The sequence below is a fragment of the Microtus oregoni genome, unplaced genomic scaffold (assembly GCF_018167655.1).
Source record: "Microtus oregoni isolate MIOR12 unplaced genomic scaffold, Mior012 000045F_ref0000178, whole genome shotgun sequence".
NCBI classification, from domain to species: Eukaryota; Metazoa; Chordata; class Mammalia; order Rodentia; family Cricetidae; genus Microtus; species Microtus oregoni.
Genome location: NW_024543219.1, coordinates 10,610,149 through 10,634,028, shown reverse-complemented (window position 1 = coordinate 10,634,028; position 23,880 = coordinate 10,610,149). Strand labels below are relative to the sequence as shown.

Genomic DNA, 23,880 nt, shown 5'->3' with positions numbered 1-23,880 from the left:
CCATTGAGCACTCTACCCAGCCCCAGGGACAATTTTAAAAACTGACAAATGGAAATCTCTATATTTATGATGTGCATGATATTTTAATATATACATGTACTGGAGAATGATTAAATCAAGCCAATTAACATTTGTTACCTTACACAATTATTATTTTTTTTGTGATGAGATCATTTAAAATCTACTGTTTGGACTGGAGAGATGGCTTACCAGGTAAAACAGGCTTGAGGACAGGTGTCTGGACCCACAACACTTTCATAAACGCTGGGCCTGCCTGAAACACCTGCACACAGGAGGCAGAGGCGGGGGATCCCTACAGCAAACTGGCTAACTAGGCTAACTGCCAGCTCTGCGCTCACGCAGGAGACTCTGCCTCAAAATTTAAGGTGGGCAAAGATTCAGGTCAACCTGTGGTCTCCATGTGTACACACATTTGCACATGTACCTGCATACACAGACAGACACACACACATGTAAACACACAGTCTTGCACAGTGCATGCATATATACATGCAGAAAAGAGAAAAGTCTACTGTTAGGAATTTTCATGTTTGTGTAATGTACTGTTGACTGCAGTCCCTGCTCTACAGCAGAGTTCCAGAAAGCTTTCTCTGTCTAACAAGTTTTGTGCTCTTTGGCCAGCATCTCCCCATTTGTAGTTTCCCTCCCTCCATAACTTGGGATTTCTTTACATCTGTGAGTTTGGTTATTTTACATTTCTTCTTTTAAGTGAGGTCATGTATTTGTCTTTCTATACCCAGAGTAATTTGCTGAGTGTCATGCCCTTAAGGTCATCCACATTGTCACAAGTTACATGATTTCCTTCTACTTAAAGAACGAATAGCATTTCATTTTGTGCACTCTTCTTCATTTGTTTTTTGACAGACACAGGTCATATTCAAATCATGGCAATTAATGAATAATACTATAGTGAACATAAGAATATAGATATCTCGACATTTTAGCATCCACAAACTATTCTAGCTTTAATATTTAACCTGTAGTATTAATGAATAATATCATATGTGGGTGTTTATGTCTGACCATCTCTTGGGGTGCAGATTTCAAAGAATAACCATGCTGTAGAATGGATAAGCAGTCATTGCTGTTTATGGGCAGGTAATATTTCACCATGTGAAGACACTACATTGTGTGTACTGTTCATCATGTGATAGATCGCCTTCAATTTTTGGCTCTTATGAATAATTCTACTGTGAAATAATTTACATGTCCCTGTCTACATTCTACCACACTGTTCATTTACATGGCCCTGTCTGGTCACACCACACCATTACTGTTGATTTGGAGTAGGGTTTTGTTTTTTTTTTTTTTTTTTGAGACATTAATTCCTCTGACTTCATTCTTTATTTTCTAAATTGTTTTGGCTATCCTCTATCCCTATAGGATGATAACTTGTTGATACTTTTGTTTGATTTCTAAGGTAGTTCACTGACTGTAATATTTTCTTAGAAACAGAGAAATTTGCCTATTTAGCATCAGTCATAATGTGGAAGGAGGCTCCTGGTCCTTTCTTACATAGGAGGGTGCACCCTTTTATCTGTAGCCCCTGCACTCTGCAGATGCTTGTCCTGTCTGCATCGCCTCCTTACAGGGTCACGTGAGTGCTGCCGCTTTGCTCTCAGGTGCAAGCCCTATGGACTCTTCAAGTAGAGATGGGTGCATCTCAGATAGTTCTGCTTTAGGAAGGATGGATGTTCAAAACACAGCCTTGAGCTCATGACCCAGTTTCCATGCTTTCTGTTGTTTTTTTCCTTTGCTACTTGGAGAGATGCACAGTTCCTACTCTGATACATCACAAAGTTAATTAACAGTCAAGTAAGGCTATTTTTAGAAACTTTGTAATGTATAAACTTGAAGGTATTATCTGTGTTCAGGTCTTCCTGGCAAGGACATCCTGAGAGCTTTTACCGCAACTGTTGTCAGTTTTCTCTGAAAGAATCAGTCCTTTTGAGAGTTTTCTGAGAGTCTGGCATCCTTTCTGTACAGTTTTTAATGTCTTTACCACCTCACCTAGTGAGGGTCTCCATCATTTCTGTGTCTCTGTGTTTCTGTTAAGTTACTCCTGCAGCATATAAGACGTAATGGCACACCCCTGTGTGTTGTGTCCCTCTGTGCTAGCCAGACTGGACACTCTTTGTTAGACAGGCCTTTGCTAACCATGCTTTGAGAGAGGCTCAGAAGCTGGGCTGGTTGTAGTAACATTCTGGGAATACAGTGAATATTCCCAGAGTGACCTGCACCACAGGTGAGATTGTGGCCACTGGCCATTTTTTACTGAGAGTTGGTATGTAAGTTTGTCCAGTCCCTCAGTCTTTCTTTGCCCTGGTATGGGAAGATTATTATGCTTTTGTTACTTTAAGGATTGAGCAAATAATGTCTGGCATATAATAAAGGGTCAAGAAGTGTTTACTACTGTTCTTTATGTCCTTAATAACTTCATGAATAATGTATCAGCCATATGATCAGAGAACAGATTTGTTTTCAATTGAAAACATTAAGACCTTTCTATATTTCCCTGAGCAATAATTAGCAGCATTGAAATGTCAAGCTCCGGGGGTTAGCTTTTAAAAATTGCATGTTTCTTCCCCTTAAACTAGACTTTCCTCAAAGACACTTCAATAAACATTTAAGTGATATTGCCACTGCACATAGTCACTCTTACCCTTGCCTGTTCATTTCATCCAGATAAGAATTTCATCCATTGGTCACTTTGTAATCTAGTAATTTGTCAGTACCTGTTTGAAGCCTGAATTCCACAAGTAACATAATTTAATGTCCCCGTGATGTGCCGAGATTGGTATAGTTGAGTAGGAGAAATTGTCTGTCAGCAGATGTAGACGCACAGCATATGAGCAGTGCAGATTTTTGTTTGAGTTTTCCAGCTCTAATAAACTGTTCTTCATTTGTACTCTGAACCTTATGAAGGTGATTGCTTGATTTGTAGGAGATGTGCAAGTTTGTATTTTTAGAGCATTTATTATTTTTGCATGTAACATCATATAAATTCTCCTACCACAACTTATTTCTAAAAGCTTTCTTCACGTGCTTACTTAGTTTCTTTCTCAAAAATATTTTAATTAGGCCAACTAAATTTTTAGTAAACTTTTTGGTTAGCTAATGTAGCTCATAAGTTATCAACTTTAATCAGTTTTCCCCGTCTAAGGATCAGCATTTTATTATTTAAAATATTTCATACAATGTATTTTGATCATACTTTTCCTTCAACTTTTCCCAGATTCTTTTAACTCCCTACCCACCTAACTTCATATTAATTTTCTCTCCTAAAAAGTAAAAGACAAACCCATTCATCCAACCAACAAAAAACAATAACAACAAAATGAAAATCAAAACAGACTAAAAAGAACAAAACCAAAATAACCAGTCAAACAAAAAATACCAAAACAACCACTCACTAAACAAATAACAACAACGGAAGACCGTGGAGTCCCCTTTGTTTTGGACAGCTACTCCTGGGCCTGGGCCTGCTGTGGAGCGTGGTGGGTAGAACTCTGATCTTCGCTCCCCCAGGAGGATTCTATTGCAGATAGCTTCTGGACTAGGGATGAACCTTTGTGTCCACACCCCTCTCTCTGCTGGGGTTTTGCCTGGTTTAGACTCGCGTGGGCCTCTGCGTGCTGTCCCAGTCTCTGACCTCACCTGTGTATCAGGCCTGTTGTGTCTGGAAGATGCTATTTCCTTGATTCATCCCTCCCCTCTGGCTCTTACAGTCTGACTCCTTCTGCATAGGTTAGTGAGCATCAAGGGGAGGAAGTTGATAAAGACATCCCTTTTAGGGCTAAGTTCTCCAAAGTCTGTCATTCTCGACACAGTATGACCAGTATTTGAAAACAGTATGAAGATTCACTGCATGGCAGTCACCTAAGGGAAATTAACTAATCGCTGTGTATTTATAGTTCAGTTGACTCCATGGCACTTTAAAATTATTACTATCTATAATTAACTTTAAAAAAATGGACTTGTTTTCATAAAGTGTATGGAAAGGATGTTAACTTAAAAACAGAAAATGCTTCAAGATTAAGGCATTACTAGTATGAGCAACAATGTTAAATATATTCGAAGGTTTTTTTCTCTGGAATTAGTCATAGAAATAGTTACTTTTCAGAGCCAGCGAGATGGTTCACTTGGTGAAGTGCTTGCTGTGGAAGCCAACAGCCTGAGTTTGGTCTAAAAGAGCAGATCAGCTCTGTGGAACCTGCTCAGTCAGTGAGCTCTGGGTGCAGTAAATAAGATGGGAGTGATGGAGGAAGACACAGTGGACACCATGGCTTACTTCTGGCCTCCACGCCCCCCCCCCCCCCCCCCCCCCACGCAATCTTGTTAGGGTTTCTTTTGCTGTGATAAACACCATGGCCAAACACAGCTTAGGGAAGAAAGGGTTTCTATTACACTTCCACATTATAATCTGTCATTAAAGGAAGTTGGCAGGGTAGAAACCCAGAGGTAGGGCTGCCACTGAGGCCATGGAGGGCTAGCCACTAATTAAGAATATGCTCCATGGGCTTGCCTAAAGCCCAATCTTATGGAGGCATTCTCTTAATTGAGGTTCCCTCCTCTCAGGTGACTTTAGCTTGTGTCAGCCTGACATAAAACTAGCCAGAATGTAAACTGTTTAAAAATAGACTAAAAGGTCAGATGTGGTGGTGTACACCTTTAATCCCAGCACTTGGGAAGCAGAGGCAGGAACCAGAGTGAGCCAGAGTGTTCTACATATCAAGTTCCAGGGCAGCCAAAGCTGTACTGTGAGATCTCTGTCTCACAAAATAAGTAACATTAAGACAGGATGCTTTTTAGGACAAGACTGGAGTGGGTGATGTTTGTAATTTTAAGGGTTTAATCTACAATTTTAAGATGTTAGTGTTCTAAACGGATATGATGGATTGTATGTATGTATGATTTCTTATTTATTACTTTCTTGTGGAATATTCACCAGAGAAGACTGCCCAGACGTGGATTTAAACTAGTAGAAAGTCTTTATTAGCTGACTAGTGACTACACTGGGTAGGATCCCAGTGCAGCACTGAGCCTTTCTCAGGGTGAGCTTTTAAGGACACAAACCATGTTCTGGGTTGACATACTTCAGTTAACAAGAACAATTAGCCCGAAGTGGAACTACAGAAGTCAAAAAGCAAGGTTATTACATTTAGAGACTTTCCAGAACTATGGACTTGGATGGATTAGTCCTTTGTTTTAGTTTTGGCAGGTGGTGCTGTCTACATACTGAGTTTTACAGCCTTATTTCCGTCATAGAGTCAGTTGTGCTGAGGTCTTGGGGCCCTAAGTCTGGGGTCCTGTTACAACTATGTGTAAGTGTGTACACAGGTACACATCTGAGTATGTATGTGCACTATGTGTGTGCAACAGTCCTCAGAAACCAGAAGAGGGGTTGGGTTCCCCAGAACTGGAGCTACTAGCAGCTGTGAATCACCCAGTGTGGGCACTGGGAACTGGAACCCAGGCCATCTACAAGAGCAGTAAGTGAACTTAACCATTGAGTCATCTCCCCACTCCTGAGTGACTGCTTTATAAGTGACTGCTTTCTTCTGCTCAATTTTATAAATTGTTTTTTTTCTTAAAGCTTTTTTCTGGGGGGGGGGTGATTTTTGGAGATAGGGTTTCTCTGTGAAACCCTGGCTGTCTTGGAACTCACTCTGTAGACCAAGTTGGTCTACAGCTCCCAGAGATCCGCCTGCCTCTGCCCCCCTGAGTGCTGGGGTTAAAGGTGTGCACTAACATGCCTGGCTCTTAAACTATAACTAGTTTTAATCATAGTACACTTCTCTTGCTGTGCTTTGTCTACATTGACACATAGATTGAAATTTGGTCAACATTTGGCCATATTGGAAGGTGGGTCCTAGTAAGTGGCGTTGGATTGTAAGGGGGAACCTTCATGAATAGTTAATGCCTTTCATTAGATTAGCTCCTCTAGGAATTGGACCCTCCCTTTTCTGCTTCCACAGTTAAATTAAAGCTTTATAATGTCCTCTCCAGATGCTGTCCCTGATGGAACTTCCCAGACTCTAGAACCATGAGCCCAAATAAACTTTTTTTTTGTAAATGATTCAAACTCAACTATTCTGTCAAAAAAAAAAAAAAAAACAACAGCAGCAGCAAAACAAAGTAAGACATGCACTAACTGCATGGCATCTGAAATTCGTCATATTGAGCCTCATTCTTGTCTATTCAATTCAGTCAGACTTTTACAATTTGACTTTGTTTCAGGAATTTTGGAATGTTCTAGCATGCTGACATTGTGTCCAACGCTAGCTATTTAGTCGAATCCCTGGAGTTGACACTGCACTTCCCACGTGGATTTGATGAGTGATGCTAATGAGGGCTTCCTACAAATATGCATTTCAAAATAAAGCACTTTGTAGCTATATTTATACAGTGATTTCATCTCTGTTAATCGTTGACACTCTGGTTGTTTCTTCCTTCCAGCAACTTTATCTGCTCAGGAATGGAAACCTCCTCTTCCAGCTTTTGATTTTCTAAGTATGATGGATGCTCCTATGTCTCAGCCTCCCACAAAGAAAGTTCTGGAGTGTATGAAAGAAAAGGGGGTGCAGGAGAGTGCTGAGCAGCCCCAGGGAGCTCCGTCGACAACCAGAAGAGGACCAGCTGAAGTGCTCAGAATAAAGCACTGGAACAAGAGTAACTGGCCGAGGGAAGCAGAGGAGTCTTCGCGGCACCACAAGGAGTTATAATCGGACCTCCTGACCCCTCTCTGTGGCTCAAGAAACTCAAGGTTCATTCTGTTAAGAATAATACTAACCCATGTCAAGTCTAGACAAGCGCCATTCAGTGGGTTGTGCTACAAATAACATACATAAAGTTTCTTAGTAGCTACACTTTAAAACCATAAAATGAGCAGGTAAAATGGATTTAAAATGTATTTCATCCGGTAAGTAAACTCAGATAGCTTTATATAAGAATGTTGAGAGATTTACTTTTTTCACATGAATTCTTCAAGATGCAGTGCGTTTTGTACTTAATGCCATTGCTCACTATAGAGAGCTATGTTTCGAGTGCTTACTTGTCCCAGCTGGTACATGACTGTTGTACTGGGCAACTCCTAGCAGACAAACACCAGGGTCGTTCTCCTAGTTCTAGCCGTGACGTGTATTTAAATCAGAACTGGGATGTAGCTCTACTGAATCACCATTGACTCTACAGTGAAATCATAGCTAGCAGTTGTATTTATTTTCTTGTAGTCATGCTAAAACCATTGCTTTTCAGTTCTGCTCATAGGGATATTTGTCAATGTGAAGAGACAGTTTTAGTATCATAACTTAGGGAGGTTGGGGTGCTCTTCAGCACTTTGCACTGGATAGCTTCCCCCATCAAAGAATTGTCTTTCCCATAGTGCCAGGAGTGCCAAGGCTTCATAATCCTGTATCATGTAGCACAGTGGATCCCAATATCTTCTTAATCTGCCCAGTTACTATGGTATATTAAAAATTAGTGGCTGTCTTAATGCTGATTATTAAAAATTAATTTCTTAAAGGTTTATTTATTTGTATTTTATGAGTACGAGTGGTTGGCCTGCATGCACATAAATGCCCTACATGCATGCCTGTTGCCCACAGAGGTCAGAAGAGGGCATTGGATCCCTGGGGACTGGAGTTATGGATAGTTGTGAGTTGCCATGTTGATACTGGGAACCAAACTGAGTTCCTCTTCAAGAACAGCCAGTGCTTTTACCTGCTGAACCATTTCTCCAGCCCCAATTTTTATACTTTCTAGAAGCAATAAAATTCCACAAAAGCTGGGCGGTGGTGGCGCACGCCTTTAATCCCAGCACTCGGGAGGCAGAGGCAGGTGGATTTCTGTGAGTTCTAGGCCAGCCTGGTCTACAAGAGCAAGTTCCAGAATAGGCTCCAAAAGCTACAAAGAAACCCTGTCTAGAAAAATTTTTAAAAAAAGTTTCCACAAAAGGATGTAGGATATATGTAAAATTGTGTGTGAATCTCTGTATTTATCCATAAAAATGCACTTTATTCTCTGTGTGCATCTCTTTGTGAACATATGCATGCACTTTAAATCTCTTGCAACTTCCTGTATATTTCTGTATCTATCTATCTATCTATCTATCTATCTATCTATCTATCTACATATATACACACACTTGCATTATAAGGTAGTCTTAAATGACCTCTTATCTCTCTAAATTAGATTGCTAAGGTTCAGATTAAACAAATTAAATATTCTGCCACCATCTTCTATCAAGAAAAGAGACTGCCTTGTCTGAGTCATGCCTGAAATCTACCCTTCTTAGTTCTTAGCCTGGGACAGAGCATCTGGTCTTCTCTGGGCTATAAGACTTGCCTTTATGATGAGAGTACAGGATTATACAACAGTTCATTGTTCATCTGAAACCACACACCATTGGGCTGATGTGTTTGTTGTGGATCTGGCTCGCTGTTACACTGCACATTCTCTGAGGTGTTTGTTGAAAACAGGAATCAGTGACCGGTTGTATTTCTCTTCGTGGGTTATCTTGTTTGTTACATTTTCTAAATGTATCACTTACACAGTACAAATGAGTTTCATAACTTGAATTTCACAGTTAAGTTTCAATAAACCTGTACAGTGTTTGACTGTAACATACTTGGTTTGCTGCTTTCATCATCTTTGCTTGACTTTCCCAGGAGCCTGGTGTGCCCTGCTCCTGCCATTCATTCTCATTGATTTATTTCTGATGAAGGAGGTATGTGGGTGAACTCTTAATATCAACCTGATCATTGAGATGCTTGTTAACTGGACACACAAAAACATGCTCGTTCACCATGTAGCTGTACTTTGACAGCCGTCAGTACACTCCCCTTTGTGATTTAGCAATCTCAGACTGTCTTCATGTGCTCCCTGTGTTCTCTCCTTTTTCTCTTGGACCTCTTATCTTTTATTGGCCTAGTTTCTAGGGTTCCAAGCATCAGAATCTCAGCTTTGACTGATGTAAGCAAACAGGAGTACTGGGTACTCACAGAATCTAATATAAAATAAAACAGGTCTTGAGAAGGCAGGTGCAGTTCTGGGAACTGTGTGTGGGGAGCTCATGCATCCTAGTAGCTCAACAGGTTTTTCATTCCTAAGCTCAGGAGCGCCGAGGACAGGCCTTAAATGAGGATGGCCCTGATTGGATTATGTTCTTGACTGCTTAGTCATCAGTTGTTAGATTGTTTGGGAAAGATTAGGTGTGCCCTTGCTGGAGGAAATGTATCACTGGGGGTGGGCTTTGAGGTTTTAAAAGTCCACACCATGCCCAGTCTGCCTCTCAGTTTCTCTGTCTGTGTCTGTCTATGTCTGTCTTTATCTCTGTCTTTTTGCATGCTGCCTGTGAATCTGGATGTAAAGCCCCCAGCTGCTGCTCCAATGCCATGGCTGTCTGCTTCCCATCACGATGCTCATGGACTAAGCCTTTGAAACTGTAAGCAGACCCCCAGTTAAATGCTTGCCAGTAATAGGACAGCAACTATGTCCTGGTGATACTGAAAACAATTTTAAATGGTAGATATTTTTTTTTTTAAGCAAAAAAAGTTTCTTTAAAGAATCGAGCAGCTGATAAGAGACCAAAATTTTCTGGCCAAAATCTAAGTGAAGGTAAAACCCAGAGAAATAACTATATCTCTGACAGTGCCTTTTCCTGAAAGTATTTATTATATGATCAAATTTCACTTGTTATATTCAGTGAGTCATTTTGTTCTCATCAAAAAAAAATTGATTTATTATATGTTCAGTGTTTTGCCTGCATGTATGCCTGCACGACAGAAGAGGGCGCCAGATCTCATTACAAATGGTTATAAGCCACCATGTGGTTGCTGGGACTTGAACTCAGTACCTCTAGAAGAGCAGTCAGTGCTCTTAACCTCTAGGCCATCTCTCCAGGCCTTGTTCTCATTGTTTTAACAAAAACACAAAAGCTAAACTAACATGAAAACGCTTGAATGTGCCATTAAACTGAAGAGCTTCAAACTTTGTAGCTGTTACATGGAGGACAGTTTAGGTAGGGATAACTGGCTGAAAAATAACAAAATCCATGACAGTTTTCCCTTTAAGTTGTCAAGCTTGTGGTTATTTGAGCAAACTTACAAAGTGAAAACCATAAAAAATATGAAAATGAAAACATGGCATCAGCTTTCTCTAGCCACATTGAATCTGATGATCTGAAGATAAGGAAAGAGAAATGTTATTCTGGGGGAAGTTTGGAGTCCCGGAGCCACTGGTGCCTCCAGAGTCCCCATCTCTGTGGGACCTTGCAGTAGAGGTCCTGAGACCCCTGGGCAGAGACTGGCTCCATCTGACTGGGAAGTACATGTAAGACAGAGTCTCTGTGTTCCTTCCTACAGCCACGGAGGCGAAACCCTGAGTGGAAAGTTGGAACATCTCGGGACAGTATCATTAAAGTTAGAAGAGAGGAGAGCTTAGCCTTCAAGGTGTCCCTGTAATTCCTAGAGGAAACGAGGAATGGGACAGTGCAGAGGGGATGAGGGAGAGGGAGAAGAAGGAAAGGCTGCTTTCCTCATCTGCAATCTCAGTGATTCCGTGGGAAGATTTTTGCATGTTGAATAAGAAAGGAAGGGAAAACCAGGTGGTGGTGGCACACACCTTTAATCCCAGTACTCGGGAGGCAGAGGCAGGTGGATCTTTTTGAGTTAGAGACCAACCTGGCCTACAAAGTGAGTTCCAGGACAGCCAGGACTGTTTAACAGAGAAACCCTGTCTCAAAAAAAACCAAAAAAAAAAAAAAAAAAAACAAACAAACAAAAAAACCAAACCAAAAAACCCCAAAACAACAACAAAAACAAAACAAAAAAACACAAGGATGTCAGCAGCATTGGGCATCGGCAGTGGCATCTCTGAGAACTTGACATTATAGCCACCGTTGAGATTTACAAACAAAATTGACATACCCTAAGATCCAGACAAACCCTCCAGTGATTAAATTCAGTCTAAAGTAGTTCCAATAGATCCTGAAGCAAGTATCTTGCACAAGTAAATGCACGTTGTTTTTATGAAAAGGGTACCTTTATAGTAGGTCTCAAAGTAGTCCTAAAACAGCTTTTTAAAGCAATGAAGCGTGCATAGGCAGAATTAAGCAGTAACACAAGGGGGTGGGGGGAATCGGGCTTACTGTGAATTAAGAATCAAGAGCTAATAGCAGAAACAAATCAGTAATCACTGATACTGAAGTTACTCGGCACAAGATTGCTTTGGCTATTTGAAGTTCTTTGTATTGCCATATGAATTTTAAGATCCCCCTTCAGTTTTGTGAAGAATGTCATTGGAATTTTGATGTGGAACACATTGAATCTATAGACTGTTTATTGTCAGTATAAATATTGTCTATCAACCTGTCAACCTATGAGCAGGGGAGGCTGTTATTCTTGGAGTTTCTTCAGTTTCTTTCTCTGATGTTTTAAAGTTTTCATCCCAGAGGCCTTTTACCTCCTCGGTTAGGTTTATTCCTTAGTATTTTATTTTATTTTTTGAATCTATTGTAAATGGGACCTTTCCCCCTCGCATGTCTGTGGTTGATATATAGAAAGTCTGCTGGGTTTTGTGTTGATTTTGTATCCTGCTCCTTTGCTAAAGTTGTCTACCTTTCCTGGTTGTGTCTTGAGGATTTTGTTGTTATTGTTTGTTTTAGTAGATGATCATATTGTTTACTAATAAGGAAAAATGTACCCATTTCCTATTTGTACCTGTTTTGATTCTCTTGTCTAGCTAGGACATTGAGCATGATGCTGAGTAAGAGCAGAGGGAGTGAGCACCCTTGTATTCCTGACTTTACAATGAATGCTTAGAGTTTTCTGCATTTAGTATAAACTGGTGTCTTAATTAGGTTTCTATTGCTGTGATAAAGCGCTGTGACTAAAAGCCATTTGGATAGGAAAGAGTTTGTTTCTGTCTACAGTGGTCGTCCATCATGAAGGGAAGTTAGGGCAAGAATTCCAGGCAGAACTGAAGTAAAGACCATGAGGAACAAGGCTCATTGGCTCATTCCCCACAGCTTGCTCACTGCTTTCTTATACATCCTCTCCAGGGATGGTTTCACCCACGATGGGTTGGGTCCTCCTGTCTCAATCACTAATTAAGAAAATGTACTGCAGACTCGCCTCCAGATAGATCTTTTGGAGTTTTGTTTTATTTTCCCAGTTGATAGTACCTCTTCCCAAATGACTGTAGCTTGTGTCAAGTTGACACAAAACCATAAATGGCCAGGACAGATTATATATTTGGAAATATACAGAAAGGCTAAAAGTAAAACCCAGAGGTAGGAGGAGCTGGAGAGATGGCTCAGCAGGTAAGAGCATTGTCTCCTCTTCTAGAGAACACTGTTGATTGTAAACTGATAGCAGTTTACAGCTGTCTTTAGCTCTAGTCCCGGCCAGCACCCTCTTCTGGCTTCTGTAGGCACCAGCCACACATGTGGTACATACATTTATTTACATGTGGGCCAAACTCCAATACACATAAAAATAAATGTAAAAATTTAAAAAGTAAAAGAATAGGAAAATATATACAATATAAGATTTCTATATATGAAAAATCTTAATACTAGATAGACATTAAATGAGAAATATTAAGCAGAGTTACTTTATAATGATAATGTCAGCTCACTAGTAAATTAAGATAGTTGTAAGCTTCTTTTTTAAATCTGCATGTTTGTTTTTCTTGCATATATGTTTGTGCACTGCATGCATGCCTGGTGCCCTCAAGCCAGAAGAGGCCACCATATCCCTCAGAACTGGAGTTACAGATGGTTGTACTCTGCCATGTGGATGTTGGGAAACAAATCCAGGTCTGCTGCAAGAACAACAAATTTCTCTATCTCAAAGGCATCCCTCCAGGCCCAAGATAGCTGTAAAATTTTAATTACCTAGTAACATTGTAAATATATATTAAGTATACGAAGTAGAACTTAGTAGAGCTAAACAATTTCATTATCATTCTATTTTTAGGTACCTAATTAATACAGCTAATAGGGAAAAAATACAAAGGAAATTACTAAGGACTGTAGAATAGACTCTCCTTTTGAGACCTTAAGAACATTTTTAAAAGTTGACCTATACTGGCTTATAGACTTACTTATAAATAAATCTCAAATTTTGTTGAAAGATTAATGTAGTCTATGGTATGCTTTCTGACCACAATGTGACTGATCAAGGAAACAATACAAAGCAATGCTGAAAGGGACAGTGTTGCTCTAGCTGTGTAAGGTGAAGATTGGGATGAAATCTGGGCATCCATTGCTTCTTAACTGCCAAGGCTCGTAGGTTGTCCTAGTTGGCTTTAACTGTTAGGTCGACACAGCCTAGAGTTATCTGAGAAGGAAAGCTCAGTTGAGGGATGGGGATGCCTGGGACAAGTTGTCATTGTTGTTAGTTGGGTAGGAGGGCTGCCATTCCCTAGGGAGGTGGTCCTAGGCTTTCTGAGAAGGGCAGATAAACAACAGCTTGCAAGTGAGCTAGCAACAGTGTTCCTTTGTGCTTTCTGCTTCTGCCTGAGTTCTCAGTGGGCTGTCACCGGAGTGGAGTGTAAGCCAAACAAATCCCTTTGTCCTTAGATTACTTTTATTCTGAGTGGTTTTTGTTTGTTTGATCACAACAACAGAAAGGAAACTAAAGCAGAAATAAACTCGACTCTTCTCATATCTACAAAGTGGGATCATATAGAAAAGTCTTTCCTGTCCATGATGTTTCTTTGAGAAAAAGTAATGCTGGTCTGTGATACCTGAAAATAATACTAATATGACCTGCTACTAAATTATTGACTAAGCAGATAGTTCATACATCATCTCATTTTAGAGTTGATTTAGGTTCTAACACCTCACATTTTGTTAAAGTAAACCTTTAAAAACTATTAAGATATGTTAATAAAATCCTGCCCAAGATTTAGTTTGAAGAACCTTCGATCAAGTCCTCACATAGACTTTAAGAGTCATTAAAAACATAGGGAGATTGCAGAATCCAGATCCAGTAAAATATCCCAGAAAACCCTCTTGATTTCAAATAGGCAAAACTTCACGTTAGCCTTTTAATCAAATACAGTCCTCATTTCCTCTGGCACTCCACAAATCCTGGGTTTTCTGTTTCCTTTGTGGATATCATGTAAAGCTATGAAGGCTACCTTTGGAGAATTAATTTTCCTCACATTTGAGCTTAATTCATTTTTAGAAATACAGTGTAACAAACTACCCTATTCTTGGTGCCATGGATTCCCTGAGGTCTGCTTTGTTGTACTGAAGTAACTGATGTGCTTAAACCTATTGTTATGATTGTTCTGTCTCTTTACAAGAAACAAGCCATGCCCACTCCCCCACAGCTTCTCTCTCTCTCTCTCTCTCTCTCTCTCCCTCTCCCCCTCCCTCCATCCCTCCCTCCCTCCCTTGCCATCTTGGCTCTTGCTCTGTCCCCTTCTCTTTCCCCCTCTCTCTGTCACCCCCTTCTCCCCTTTTTCCTTCACCTCCATAACTCAACTAATAAATATCCAATTCTATTCTGTATGATATGCCTGTCCATGTGCCTCCCACCCACCGCCTGATCACACCACTGCTTGCCGGGCTCGCTGGGACCAGCCCACTGCTGCATGGCTAGGGACTAGCCACCTTGGTTTGTGGACCTGCCTCCACCTGGACCCTGCAGCAAGCTGCTGGGGACCCGCAGCAAAACCTGCTGTGTAGTGCGCCTGGGCCCTGCTCAGGGCTGGCTGCTCTCGGGACCTGCTGCCCGGCCTCCTCTGCTCTTGGGACTCACTGCAAATTCATAACACCCATAACCAAAGCTACCACGTAGGACTCTAAAACCATTCCACTCCTACATGCCATGGTATGAACATAGGTGAGCAGGCGTGACCAAATCCTCATTCAGTTCCATAAGAGGCTAGGGTTATTCTTCTTCCTGAAGATACATTCTTAGGAGAGGGAGTTGTTTGGACATTTATTATATATGTATATATAATAAACATGTGATTTAAAAGGAAGTGTTTTATGTTTTGTAAACAGAATTGGGAAACCTGAATGTCTAGAGCCACCTGGGAGATCTAGCCAGCACAGCAGACTAGTTAGAGAACAGATTTGAATTCAGATGGAAGAATCATCAAGATAACTAGCTGAGTTCTGCTTTGACCTGATTGTAACTGTGCCCAGATTCTCCCCTCTTGGATTATGAAAGTATATAACTTCTTTTTATTTCAAAGGGGTTATAGTTAAGAGACTTTGGGTTTTTATTTATTTATCTGTTTTGTTTTTTCTTTTGTTTTTTGAGACACAGTTTCTCTGTAGTTTTGGAGCCTCTTCTGGAACTAGCTCCTGTAGACCAGGCTGGCCTCGAACTCACAGAGATCTTCCTGCCTCTCCCTCCTGAGTGCTGGGATTAAAGGCATGTGCCACCATCACCCACCTGAGACTAGGTTTTTAAAGAGACCTGGGACTTTTAACTCCTTGGAATGTTTTAAAGGCTGCGGGAATTTTAAAATTGGACTGTATTTTATAAGTGATGATAATAAAATGAGATCTAGGGGGCAAACAAGGAAGGAAAGGTTGGTTGTATTTTAAAGTGATGTTTCTCATAGCTCAGGGAACCCCACCAAAGAAGAGGCAGAAAGAGTGTAAGAGCCAGAGGAATGGAGGACCCCAGAAGAACATGGCCCTCTAGATCAACTGAGCAATGCTCATATGAACTCACGGAGACCGAAGCAGCAAGCACAGGGTCTGCACAGGTCTTCACCAGGTCCTCTGTGCATACATTATGGTTTCCAATTTAGTAACTGTGGGACTTTTGAATGTATGAATGAGTGAGTCTCTGATTCTTGTGACTTCGCTTGGGGCTTGTTTCCTTCTCTTGGCTTTCCTTGTCCAAATAGAATGTAATGGTTTTTGTTTTATCTTATTATATTTTATTTTGTTAAAAGAATGAAGTGCTGTGTTTGTGTGCCGAAGTTGACAAGTGATTGCATTGGTTAGTTTTTGTTAATTTGAAACACAGGAAGAGGGATTCTCAATTGAGGAATTACCTCCGTCCTGTTGACCTGTGGGCTCATCTGGGGACATTTTCTCTTCCTTTTTTAAAAAATTGAAAATAGAGTTCTTTTTCAAACAATATATTTTGATTACGGTTTCCCCTTCTTCTTATCCTCCCCCGAGTCTCTCCTTTCTAGATCCACAAGCAGACATATGTGATAATAATAAAATATAATAAGATGAAACAAAAACACATTAGAGTAGGAAGGACAAAACACACAGAAGGGAAGGGGCCAGGAAACAGATATAGACCCAGGCAGAGACCCACTCATTCACACACTCAAGAATCCCATGAAAACCCAGAACTAGGAACCATAATATATATTCGAAATCTAAGATAATATATATAGTAAATAAATAGACAAAAGTAAAAATAAAAAAATTTTAAAGCCCCAACACAACCTCCAACGATGCAACTGAGTTTTCTTTCTGCTGGTCAACTACCATTGGCATGTGGCCTACACTTAAGAGTAGTTTATTTCCCCAGTGAGACTCCCTCGGAATAAACTGATTTTTGATTTGCAAGTGCTTACCATTTGAAGATAGCTTCTGAGATAGGGATAGAGGCTTGTTCACTTCTTCTCTCAGTTCTAGGACCCCATCTAGTTCTATCCATTTACATGCAAATTTCATGATTTTATTTTTTTAAACAGTAGAGTAATATTCCATTGTGTAAATGTGCCACATTTTCTTTGTTTACCCATCCATTGATGGACATCCAGGTTGTTTCTGATTTCTGGTTATTAAAAATAGAGCAGCAATGAACATGGTTGAGCAAGTGCCCCTGTAGTAGGATGTAGAGTCCTTTGGGTATATGCCCAAGAGTGGTACAGCTGGATCTTGAAGTAGATCAATTCCCATCTACCTGAGGAACAGGCCACACTGGTTTCCACAGTGTCTGTGGTCCCACCAACAATGGATAAGTTTTCCTCTTACTCCATATCCTTGTCAGCTTGAGCTTTCATTTGTTTTATTGATCTTGACCATTCTGACAGGTGTAAGATGGAATCTCAGATAGTTTTGATTTGCATTTTCCTGACGTTGAATATTTCTTTAAGTGCTTCTCAGCCATTTTAGTTTTCTCTTTTGAGAGTTCTGTTTAGATCTATACCCCATTTTTAAATTGTGTTATTTATTTTCTTGATAGCCAGGGTTTTGAGTTCTTTGTATAGTTTGGTTATTAGGCCTTTATCAGAGGTGTAATTGGTTAAAAAAAAATATTTTCCCCTTCTATAGGCTGCCACTTTGTCCAAATGGCGGTGTTCTTTGTACTGCAGAAGCTTTTCAGTGTCTCAAGGTCCCAGTTATTAATTGTTGCTCTTAGCACCTGTGCTAATGGTGTTCTGTTAAGAAAGTCTTTTCCTATGTCAGTGAGTTCAAGGCTGTTTCACATTCTTCCATCAGATTCATCTGGTCTTGTGTTGAGGTCTTTGATCCATTTGGAATTATTTTTTGCATCATGATAAATGTGGATCTTTTTGCATTCTTCTATATTTAGCCATCCAATTTGACCAACACCACTTGACCAACATCATTTGTTGAAGATGTTGTATTTTTTTCTAGTGTGTATTTCTGGTATCAAAAATCCCTGATTTCTTTGTGAGACTGTCATTTGTAGATAGGAGGGCTACTAATTTTTGTATATTAATTTTGCATTCCACTAATTTGGCTGAAAGTTTTTATCAGCTGAAAGAGCTTCCTGTGGAATTTTTAGGCTCAGTTATATAAACTATCATATCATTTTCAATTAAAGATACTTTGACTTCTTCCTATTCTGTTTGTGTCTTCTTGATCTCCCCCTTGCCTTCTTATTGCTCTGTCTAAGACTTCTAGTACACAGGTATGGAGAAATTGGACAGCTTTGTCTTGGTACTGATTTTAGTGAAATTGCTTTGAGTTTCTCGCCATTTAAGTTGATGTTGATTTGCTATAAATTGCCTTTATTATGTTGAGGCATGTCACTTGTATCCCTAATCTCTCCAGAATTTTATGCTCAAGGAGTGTTGGATTTTATCAAAGGCCCTTTCTGCATTTAATAATATGATCATGTTGGTGCTGGAGAGATGGCTCAGAGGTTAAGAGCATTGCCTGCTCTTCCAGAGGTCCTGAGTTCAATTCCTGGCAACCACATGGTGGCTCACAACCATCTGTAATGAGGTCTGGTACCCTCTTCTGGCCTGCAGACATACACACAGACAGAATATTGTATACATAACTACAGCTATTGATTTTCATATATTGAACCATTCCCACATCTCTGGATGAAGCCAACTAGATCATGGCAGATGATCTTTTTGATGTATTCTTGGATTTGATTTGGTTTGCTAGTATTTTATTGAGAATTTTTCCATCTGTATTCATAATGGAAATTGGTTTATAATTGTTTTTGGTGGTTAATTTATGTGGTTTAAGTATTAGGATGACTGTGTCCTCTTCAAAAGAATTGGGCAGTGTTCCTTCTGCTTCTATTTTGTGGAATAACTTGAATATTGGCATTAACTCTACTTTGAAAGTTTGGTAGAATCCTGAGCTAAAATCACTGGCCCTGAGCTTTTTTGTTGTTGTTGTTGGGGGACTTTAAATGACTGCTTCTATTTCACTAGGGGTTATAGGCCTGTTTAAATTGCTTATCTGGTCTTGATCCAATTCTCGCAGGTGGTATGTATTGAGAGAGTTATCCATTTCTTTAAGGGTTTTCCTTTTTGGTAGAGTACAGGTTTATAAAGTATATCCTTAAGATTCAATTTCCTTGGTGTTTCCTGTGATATCCCACTTTTCATTTCCAATTTTGTTAATTTTGATCTTCTCTGATTTTTAGTTAATTTGGCTGAAGGTTTGTAACTCTTATTTTCTCAAAGAAACAACTCTTCATTACATTGATTCTTTGTATTTTTTGTTTGCTTGTTTGTTTCTATTTTATTGATTTCAAGCTTGAGTTTTGTTGTTTCTTGCAATCTACTCCTTTTGGGTATGATTTCTTCTCTTTGTTTTAGAGCTCTCAGGTGTGCTGTTAAGTTACTAGTGTGCGATCTCTTCAGTTTTTTATGTAAGTACTTAGTGCCATGAACTTACCTCTTAGAACCTCCCTCATTGTGTTCCATAAGTTTGAGTATGTTGTGTTTTCATTTTTAATAAGTTCTACAAAGTTTTAAAGTTCCTTCCTCATTTCTGTCTTGTCACATTTTTCATTCAGTAGAGAGTTTTCAGTTTCCCTAAGCTTGTAAGCTTTCTGTTGTTGATATCCAGTTTTAATGTGTGGTGGTCAGACAGGATGCATGGTGTTATTTCATTTTTCTTGTATCTCTTGAGCCTTGCTTTCTGTGCAAGCATTAGATCGATTATGGAGAAAGTTCCAAAGGTAATGAGAAGAAGGTATTTATGTGTGTTTGGTTGAAATGTCCTATAAATATCTGTTAGGTCCATTCAGTTTATGACATCAATTAGCACCAATATTTCTGTTTGGTTTTTGTCTGGATGACTTGTCTGTTGGGGAGAGTGGGATCTCTCACTATTATTCTCTTATTATCCATATGTAATATCACTATATGATTTAAGCTGTAGTGGTGTTTCTTTTATTAACTTGGGTGCCCCTGTGTTCGGTACAGAGATGTTAAGAATTGCAATGTCCTCTTGGTAGATTTTTTCTTTGATGAGTATAGTGTCCTTCCCTATCTCTGCTGATTAGTTTTGCTTTGAAGTTGATTTTCTGAGATATTAAATGGCTACACTGGCTTGTTTCTTGAGTATGTTTGCTTGAACTATCTTTTTCCATCCTTTTACCCTGACGTGAAGTTTATCCTTGATGTTAGTTAAGGTGTGTTCCTTGGAAGCTGCACAAGGATGGATCCTATTTTTGCAGTTGCTCTGTTAGTCTGTATCTTTTCACTGGGGAGTTGAGACCATTGGTGTTGAGAGTTATCATTGAACAGTGTTTCTTGATTTCTGTCATTTTGTTCCTTTTTTAAAAAATTAATTTTGTTTTTTGTGCACTGGTGTTTTGCCTGCATGTATGTCTGTATGAGGGTGTCAGATCTTGGAGTTACAGACACTTGTGAGCTGCCATGTAGGTGCTGGGAATTGAACTCAGGTCCTTTGGAAGAACAGTCAGTACTTTTAACCACTGAGCCATCACTCCAGCCCTGTTATTTGTTCTCATTGTATGTTTTTTCTCCTTCTTTGATTTGCTGGTCTGATATTATTTATTCCTTGTGTTTTCTTTAGTGAGGTTAACCTCTTCAGCCTTCTGTATTTGTAGGTAAGTACTACTTAAATTTGATTTTATTATGGAATGTCTTTCTTTCTCCATCTATTGTGATTGAATGTTTTGCTGTGTATAGTAGTCTAGACTGGTATCTGTGGTCTCTTCAAGTTTGTAGAACGTCTTTGTGGCCCCTTCTGTCTTTCAGTCTCCATTGGGAAGTCAGGTTATTATTCTTATAGGTCTGCCTTTATATGTTACTTCTTTTTCCCTTGCACCTTTAAGATTTTTAATTCTTATATACATTTAGTATTTTGGTTATTATGTGCTGAAGGAGATTTTATTTATGACTTCATCTATTTGGTTCTCTGTATGTTTCTTGTACCTTGGTATGCACCTTTCTTTAGGCTAGGGGAATTTTCTTGTATAATTTTGTTGAAAATATTTCCTGTGCCTTTGACCTGTTTTTTCCTAATGTCCCAGATTTCCTGTATGTTTTGTGCTAGGTTTTTTTTTTAAATAACATTTTCTTTTACCTAGGTATCCCTTTCTTCTACCTTGTCTTTAATGCCCAAGACTCTCTCTCCCATCTCTTGTATTCTATTGGTAAGACTTGCCTCAGAAATTCCTTTTTGAGTTCCTAAATTTTCATACCCAAACTTTCCTCAGTTCCGGATTTCTCTATTGATTCTATTTCCACTTTCATATCTTGAACTGTTTTCTTCATTTCCTCCCACTGTTTACATTTTTGTAGATTTCTTTAATGGACTTATTCATTTTCTTTTAAGGAACCTTTATCACATTCATGAAGCGATGTGAGGTCCTTGCCTGTGCTTTAGCCATGTTGCTTTTCTCAGGGTCTACTATAGAAGGATTGCTGGGCTCTAGTGGTGATGATTGTCCTGCCACTTTTGATTATGTTTTAACACTGGCATCCAGGCATCTGGTGTTGGGAAGATTGTAATTCTAGGTGCTGATCTCTGTTCTTATCTTTGTTGGGTGCATCTTTTGTTACTTGGTTTCTGTTGTCTTTCTGGTTCTTAGGAGAGTTGTTGGCTATGTGGTGTCTAGTAGTGAATGCTTCTGGGATCCTGACAGGTGTGGCCACTGAGAGCTCCAGGTAGCATGTATTCCTAGGTATTGGGAGCTGACACTTAGGAATGGAAATGGACTAGAAGTAGGTGCTGAGAGAGTTCAGAGGAGGGAGGAGAACAGGGTGTTCCACGGGGATCTGCCTAGCCCCCTGGAACTGGGATATGGACTGAGGAGGGCCATAGCGGGTAGTCTGCTACAGAATTGGGGATCAGACTGGGGGATTGGAATTGGAAGAGAGGAGGGAGAGTTGAAGATCTGCAGCAGCCTTCCCTGCTTCCCTGGTCTATGTGGCCAGCAGGTTCCCAGGGAGTGCTTGCTGGAAATGGTTGCTAGGGTACGGGAAGTGAAGGGCAGGAAGGCTGGAGAAGAGCTGAGAACTCCATTGAAGATGGCAGCAGCACAGAGGGAGGGGAGGGCGCTGCAGCTGATCTGTTACAGAGCTGGAATGAGACTAGGAGATTGGAGGGATGAAGGGCGAGGTGAAGATCTGCAGTTAGCCTAACTGCTTCCCTGGCGATTGATGGAGGAGAACTGGCCCCAGTGGACAGTGTCTCCCCTGTGTAGGCGATCCTGGGTCCTCTGAAGAAGGTAACTGAGCAAGCCAGAGGAAGCCAGCTGGCAAGCAGCATTCCTCCACGGTCTCTGCTTCAGTTCTGGCCTTGGGTTCCTGCCTTAATTTCCCTTGATTTAGGACTGCAAACTGTAGCGTGAAATAATCTCTTTATCTTTATCACAGCAACAAAAGTAAACATGGACAGATGTTTTGCTTATGTTTGCTCAGTGTCTGGGGACAATTCAAGTGACTCTGCAGAGAACAAGGAAACCCTTGTGTTTCCTTCCTGCTCACCAAATGAATGGAGTCCTGCGTTTCCCACTTAGAAATAAAAATATGGCTCACACAAAGTAAATTAGGAACTATATTTACAAATACCATAACCAATTATCTGATGTTTTATTTTTAGATTATACCATAAATTCATTTATATTTTCTATCAACAAATAAATGCTATAGTATTTATAATTGTTGGACCCTGAGCTAAGTGCTATGGATATAGAATTAAACCAGGAATCAGCCATTATCTACAGGCCTACTGTGTGTGAGGAAGAGTAACATAGAAAACACTCTTCCCTTATGGGCTCTAAGTGCTAGCATGGAGAGTTACCTAGAATAGTGGGGGCTGCTAGGAGGCACCTAAGTCAGCTTATAGGATGGAAACCTCTTTAGAGGTGAAGAACCTCTTGAGCTGGAATTTGGAGTATAACTTACCAAAGGAACGTCCAAGGACAGGAGTGAGCCTAGGCATTGCTACGGAGATGATGAAGAACACAACGCCTGCAGACATAGGCAGCAGCTCGATATGGAATGAAAGGGATTTAGAGAAAAGTCTAGAAGGTCGGAGAGGAACAGGAGCCAAACACAACAAGTGCTGTTGGATTAATGAGTTGGTCTCTGGACTGTGGGTTATAAATCAGGGTTATACTCTTATCAGTGATTGTGCATCCAACTCTAATTGTAGGAAAGTTAAATTCAGATGTTTCTAGTTTGATAAAAGAGAAAAATGAAGGATTTATGATGGATTGCTTGTCAAGCTCATGGTCCTTACCCCAGAGACTACTCCAGTCATGTTAGAGTGGAAGACTCTCTCTACCAGCCCCCTGCCTACATTAGCTTAAGTAGATTAAATCCTCGAGAGATGCAATGTTGTAGCAGATGCTTTATGCTGGAAACCAGAATGAATCAGATACTCTCTAGGGTAGAAGTCATTTCCTGCAGTAAGTTCTCCAGGCTATTAGAATACCATATTTTTTTTCCACTGAAGTATAAAATATCCAAAATGGGAACTCATCAAGCCTCCTGAGCACCACAGTTATTACAGTTCCAGGAAGCAACTATAGCAATAAGAAGGCCAGATGGTATTTACACCCCATTGTCCTTTCTTTGGTTTGCTTCAAGGTGTGCCATTGTTTCTGATGTTTCCTAGAAGAAGGAGTCTTTTGCGACATGGTTCCTACAGTGCTTCTTAATATGATTCAAGAAGTCATGGAGGACAAACTATTTTAAAACACAATAAAAACATTTATCTGTTGGTTGGTTTAAAACCCCTTCTTGTAGTTTATCTCTGGTATGCTCTAAGATTTTGTACTGTGAACATTTTAGATAATCAACATTGACATATTAGTTTCCAAGCCTCTGATGGCTTCCATAGAATGGTGTTGTCAGTAAGCTTTTTTTTTTTTAAATCCAAACCCGTAAGAACATGAACTCATACTGTCTTGTATTATATACAGTGTCCCCAGATGTGGAGTCCTTTCCCATCATTGCTTTAGTTTTCACCAAGCACTATGAAACAGACTCAGCTTTTGAAAGCTAAGAAATCCCAACTTACTAAGTGAACTTTCCATAAAATAAACCTGTGTGCTTCATCACCCACTCCATTGCCAAGATTCTTTAACAGTCAAGAAGCCACCCAAACAGTCCCAAAATGAAGAGAGTTTTCTAAAGCATCTGGGCCATACAACCAAAACT

At 39.9% G+C, this 23,880-nt stretch overlaps 1 protein-coding gene across 6 annotated transcripts in view; it reads left to right on the top strand.

Annotated features, from left to right (window-relative positions):
* Txndc16 (thioredoxin domain containing 16) overlaps positions 1-8,635 on the top strand; it is a 95,693-nt gene extending 87,058 nt beyond the window's left edge. For 5 of the 6 annotated variants that reach the window (XM_041634071.1, XM_041634068.1, XM_041634072.1 and 2 more), the window contains exon 23: positions 6,481-8,635. In XM_041634071.1, coding sequence (XP_041490005.1) covers positions 6,481-6,746 — 266 coding nt within the window. In that variant the 3' untranslated portion in view covers positions 6,747-8,635. The remainder of the gene's footprint in view (positions 1-6,480) is intronic. The other variant, XM_041634073.1, reaches the window with a different exon arrangement.
* The last annotated feature ends 15,245 nt before the right edge of the window (positions 8,636-23,880 follow it).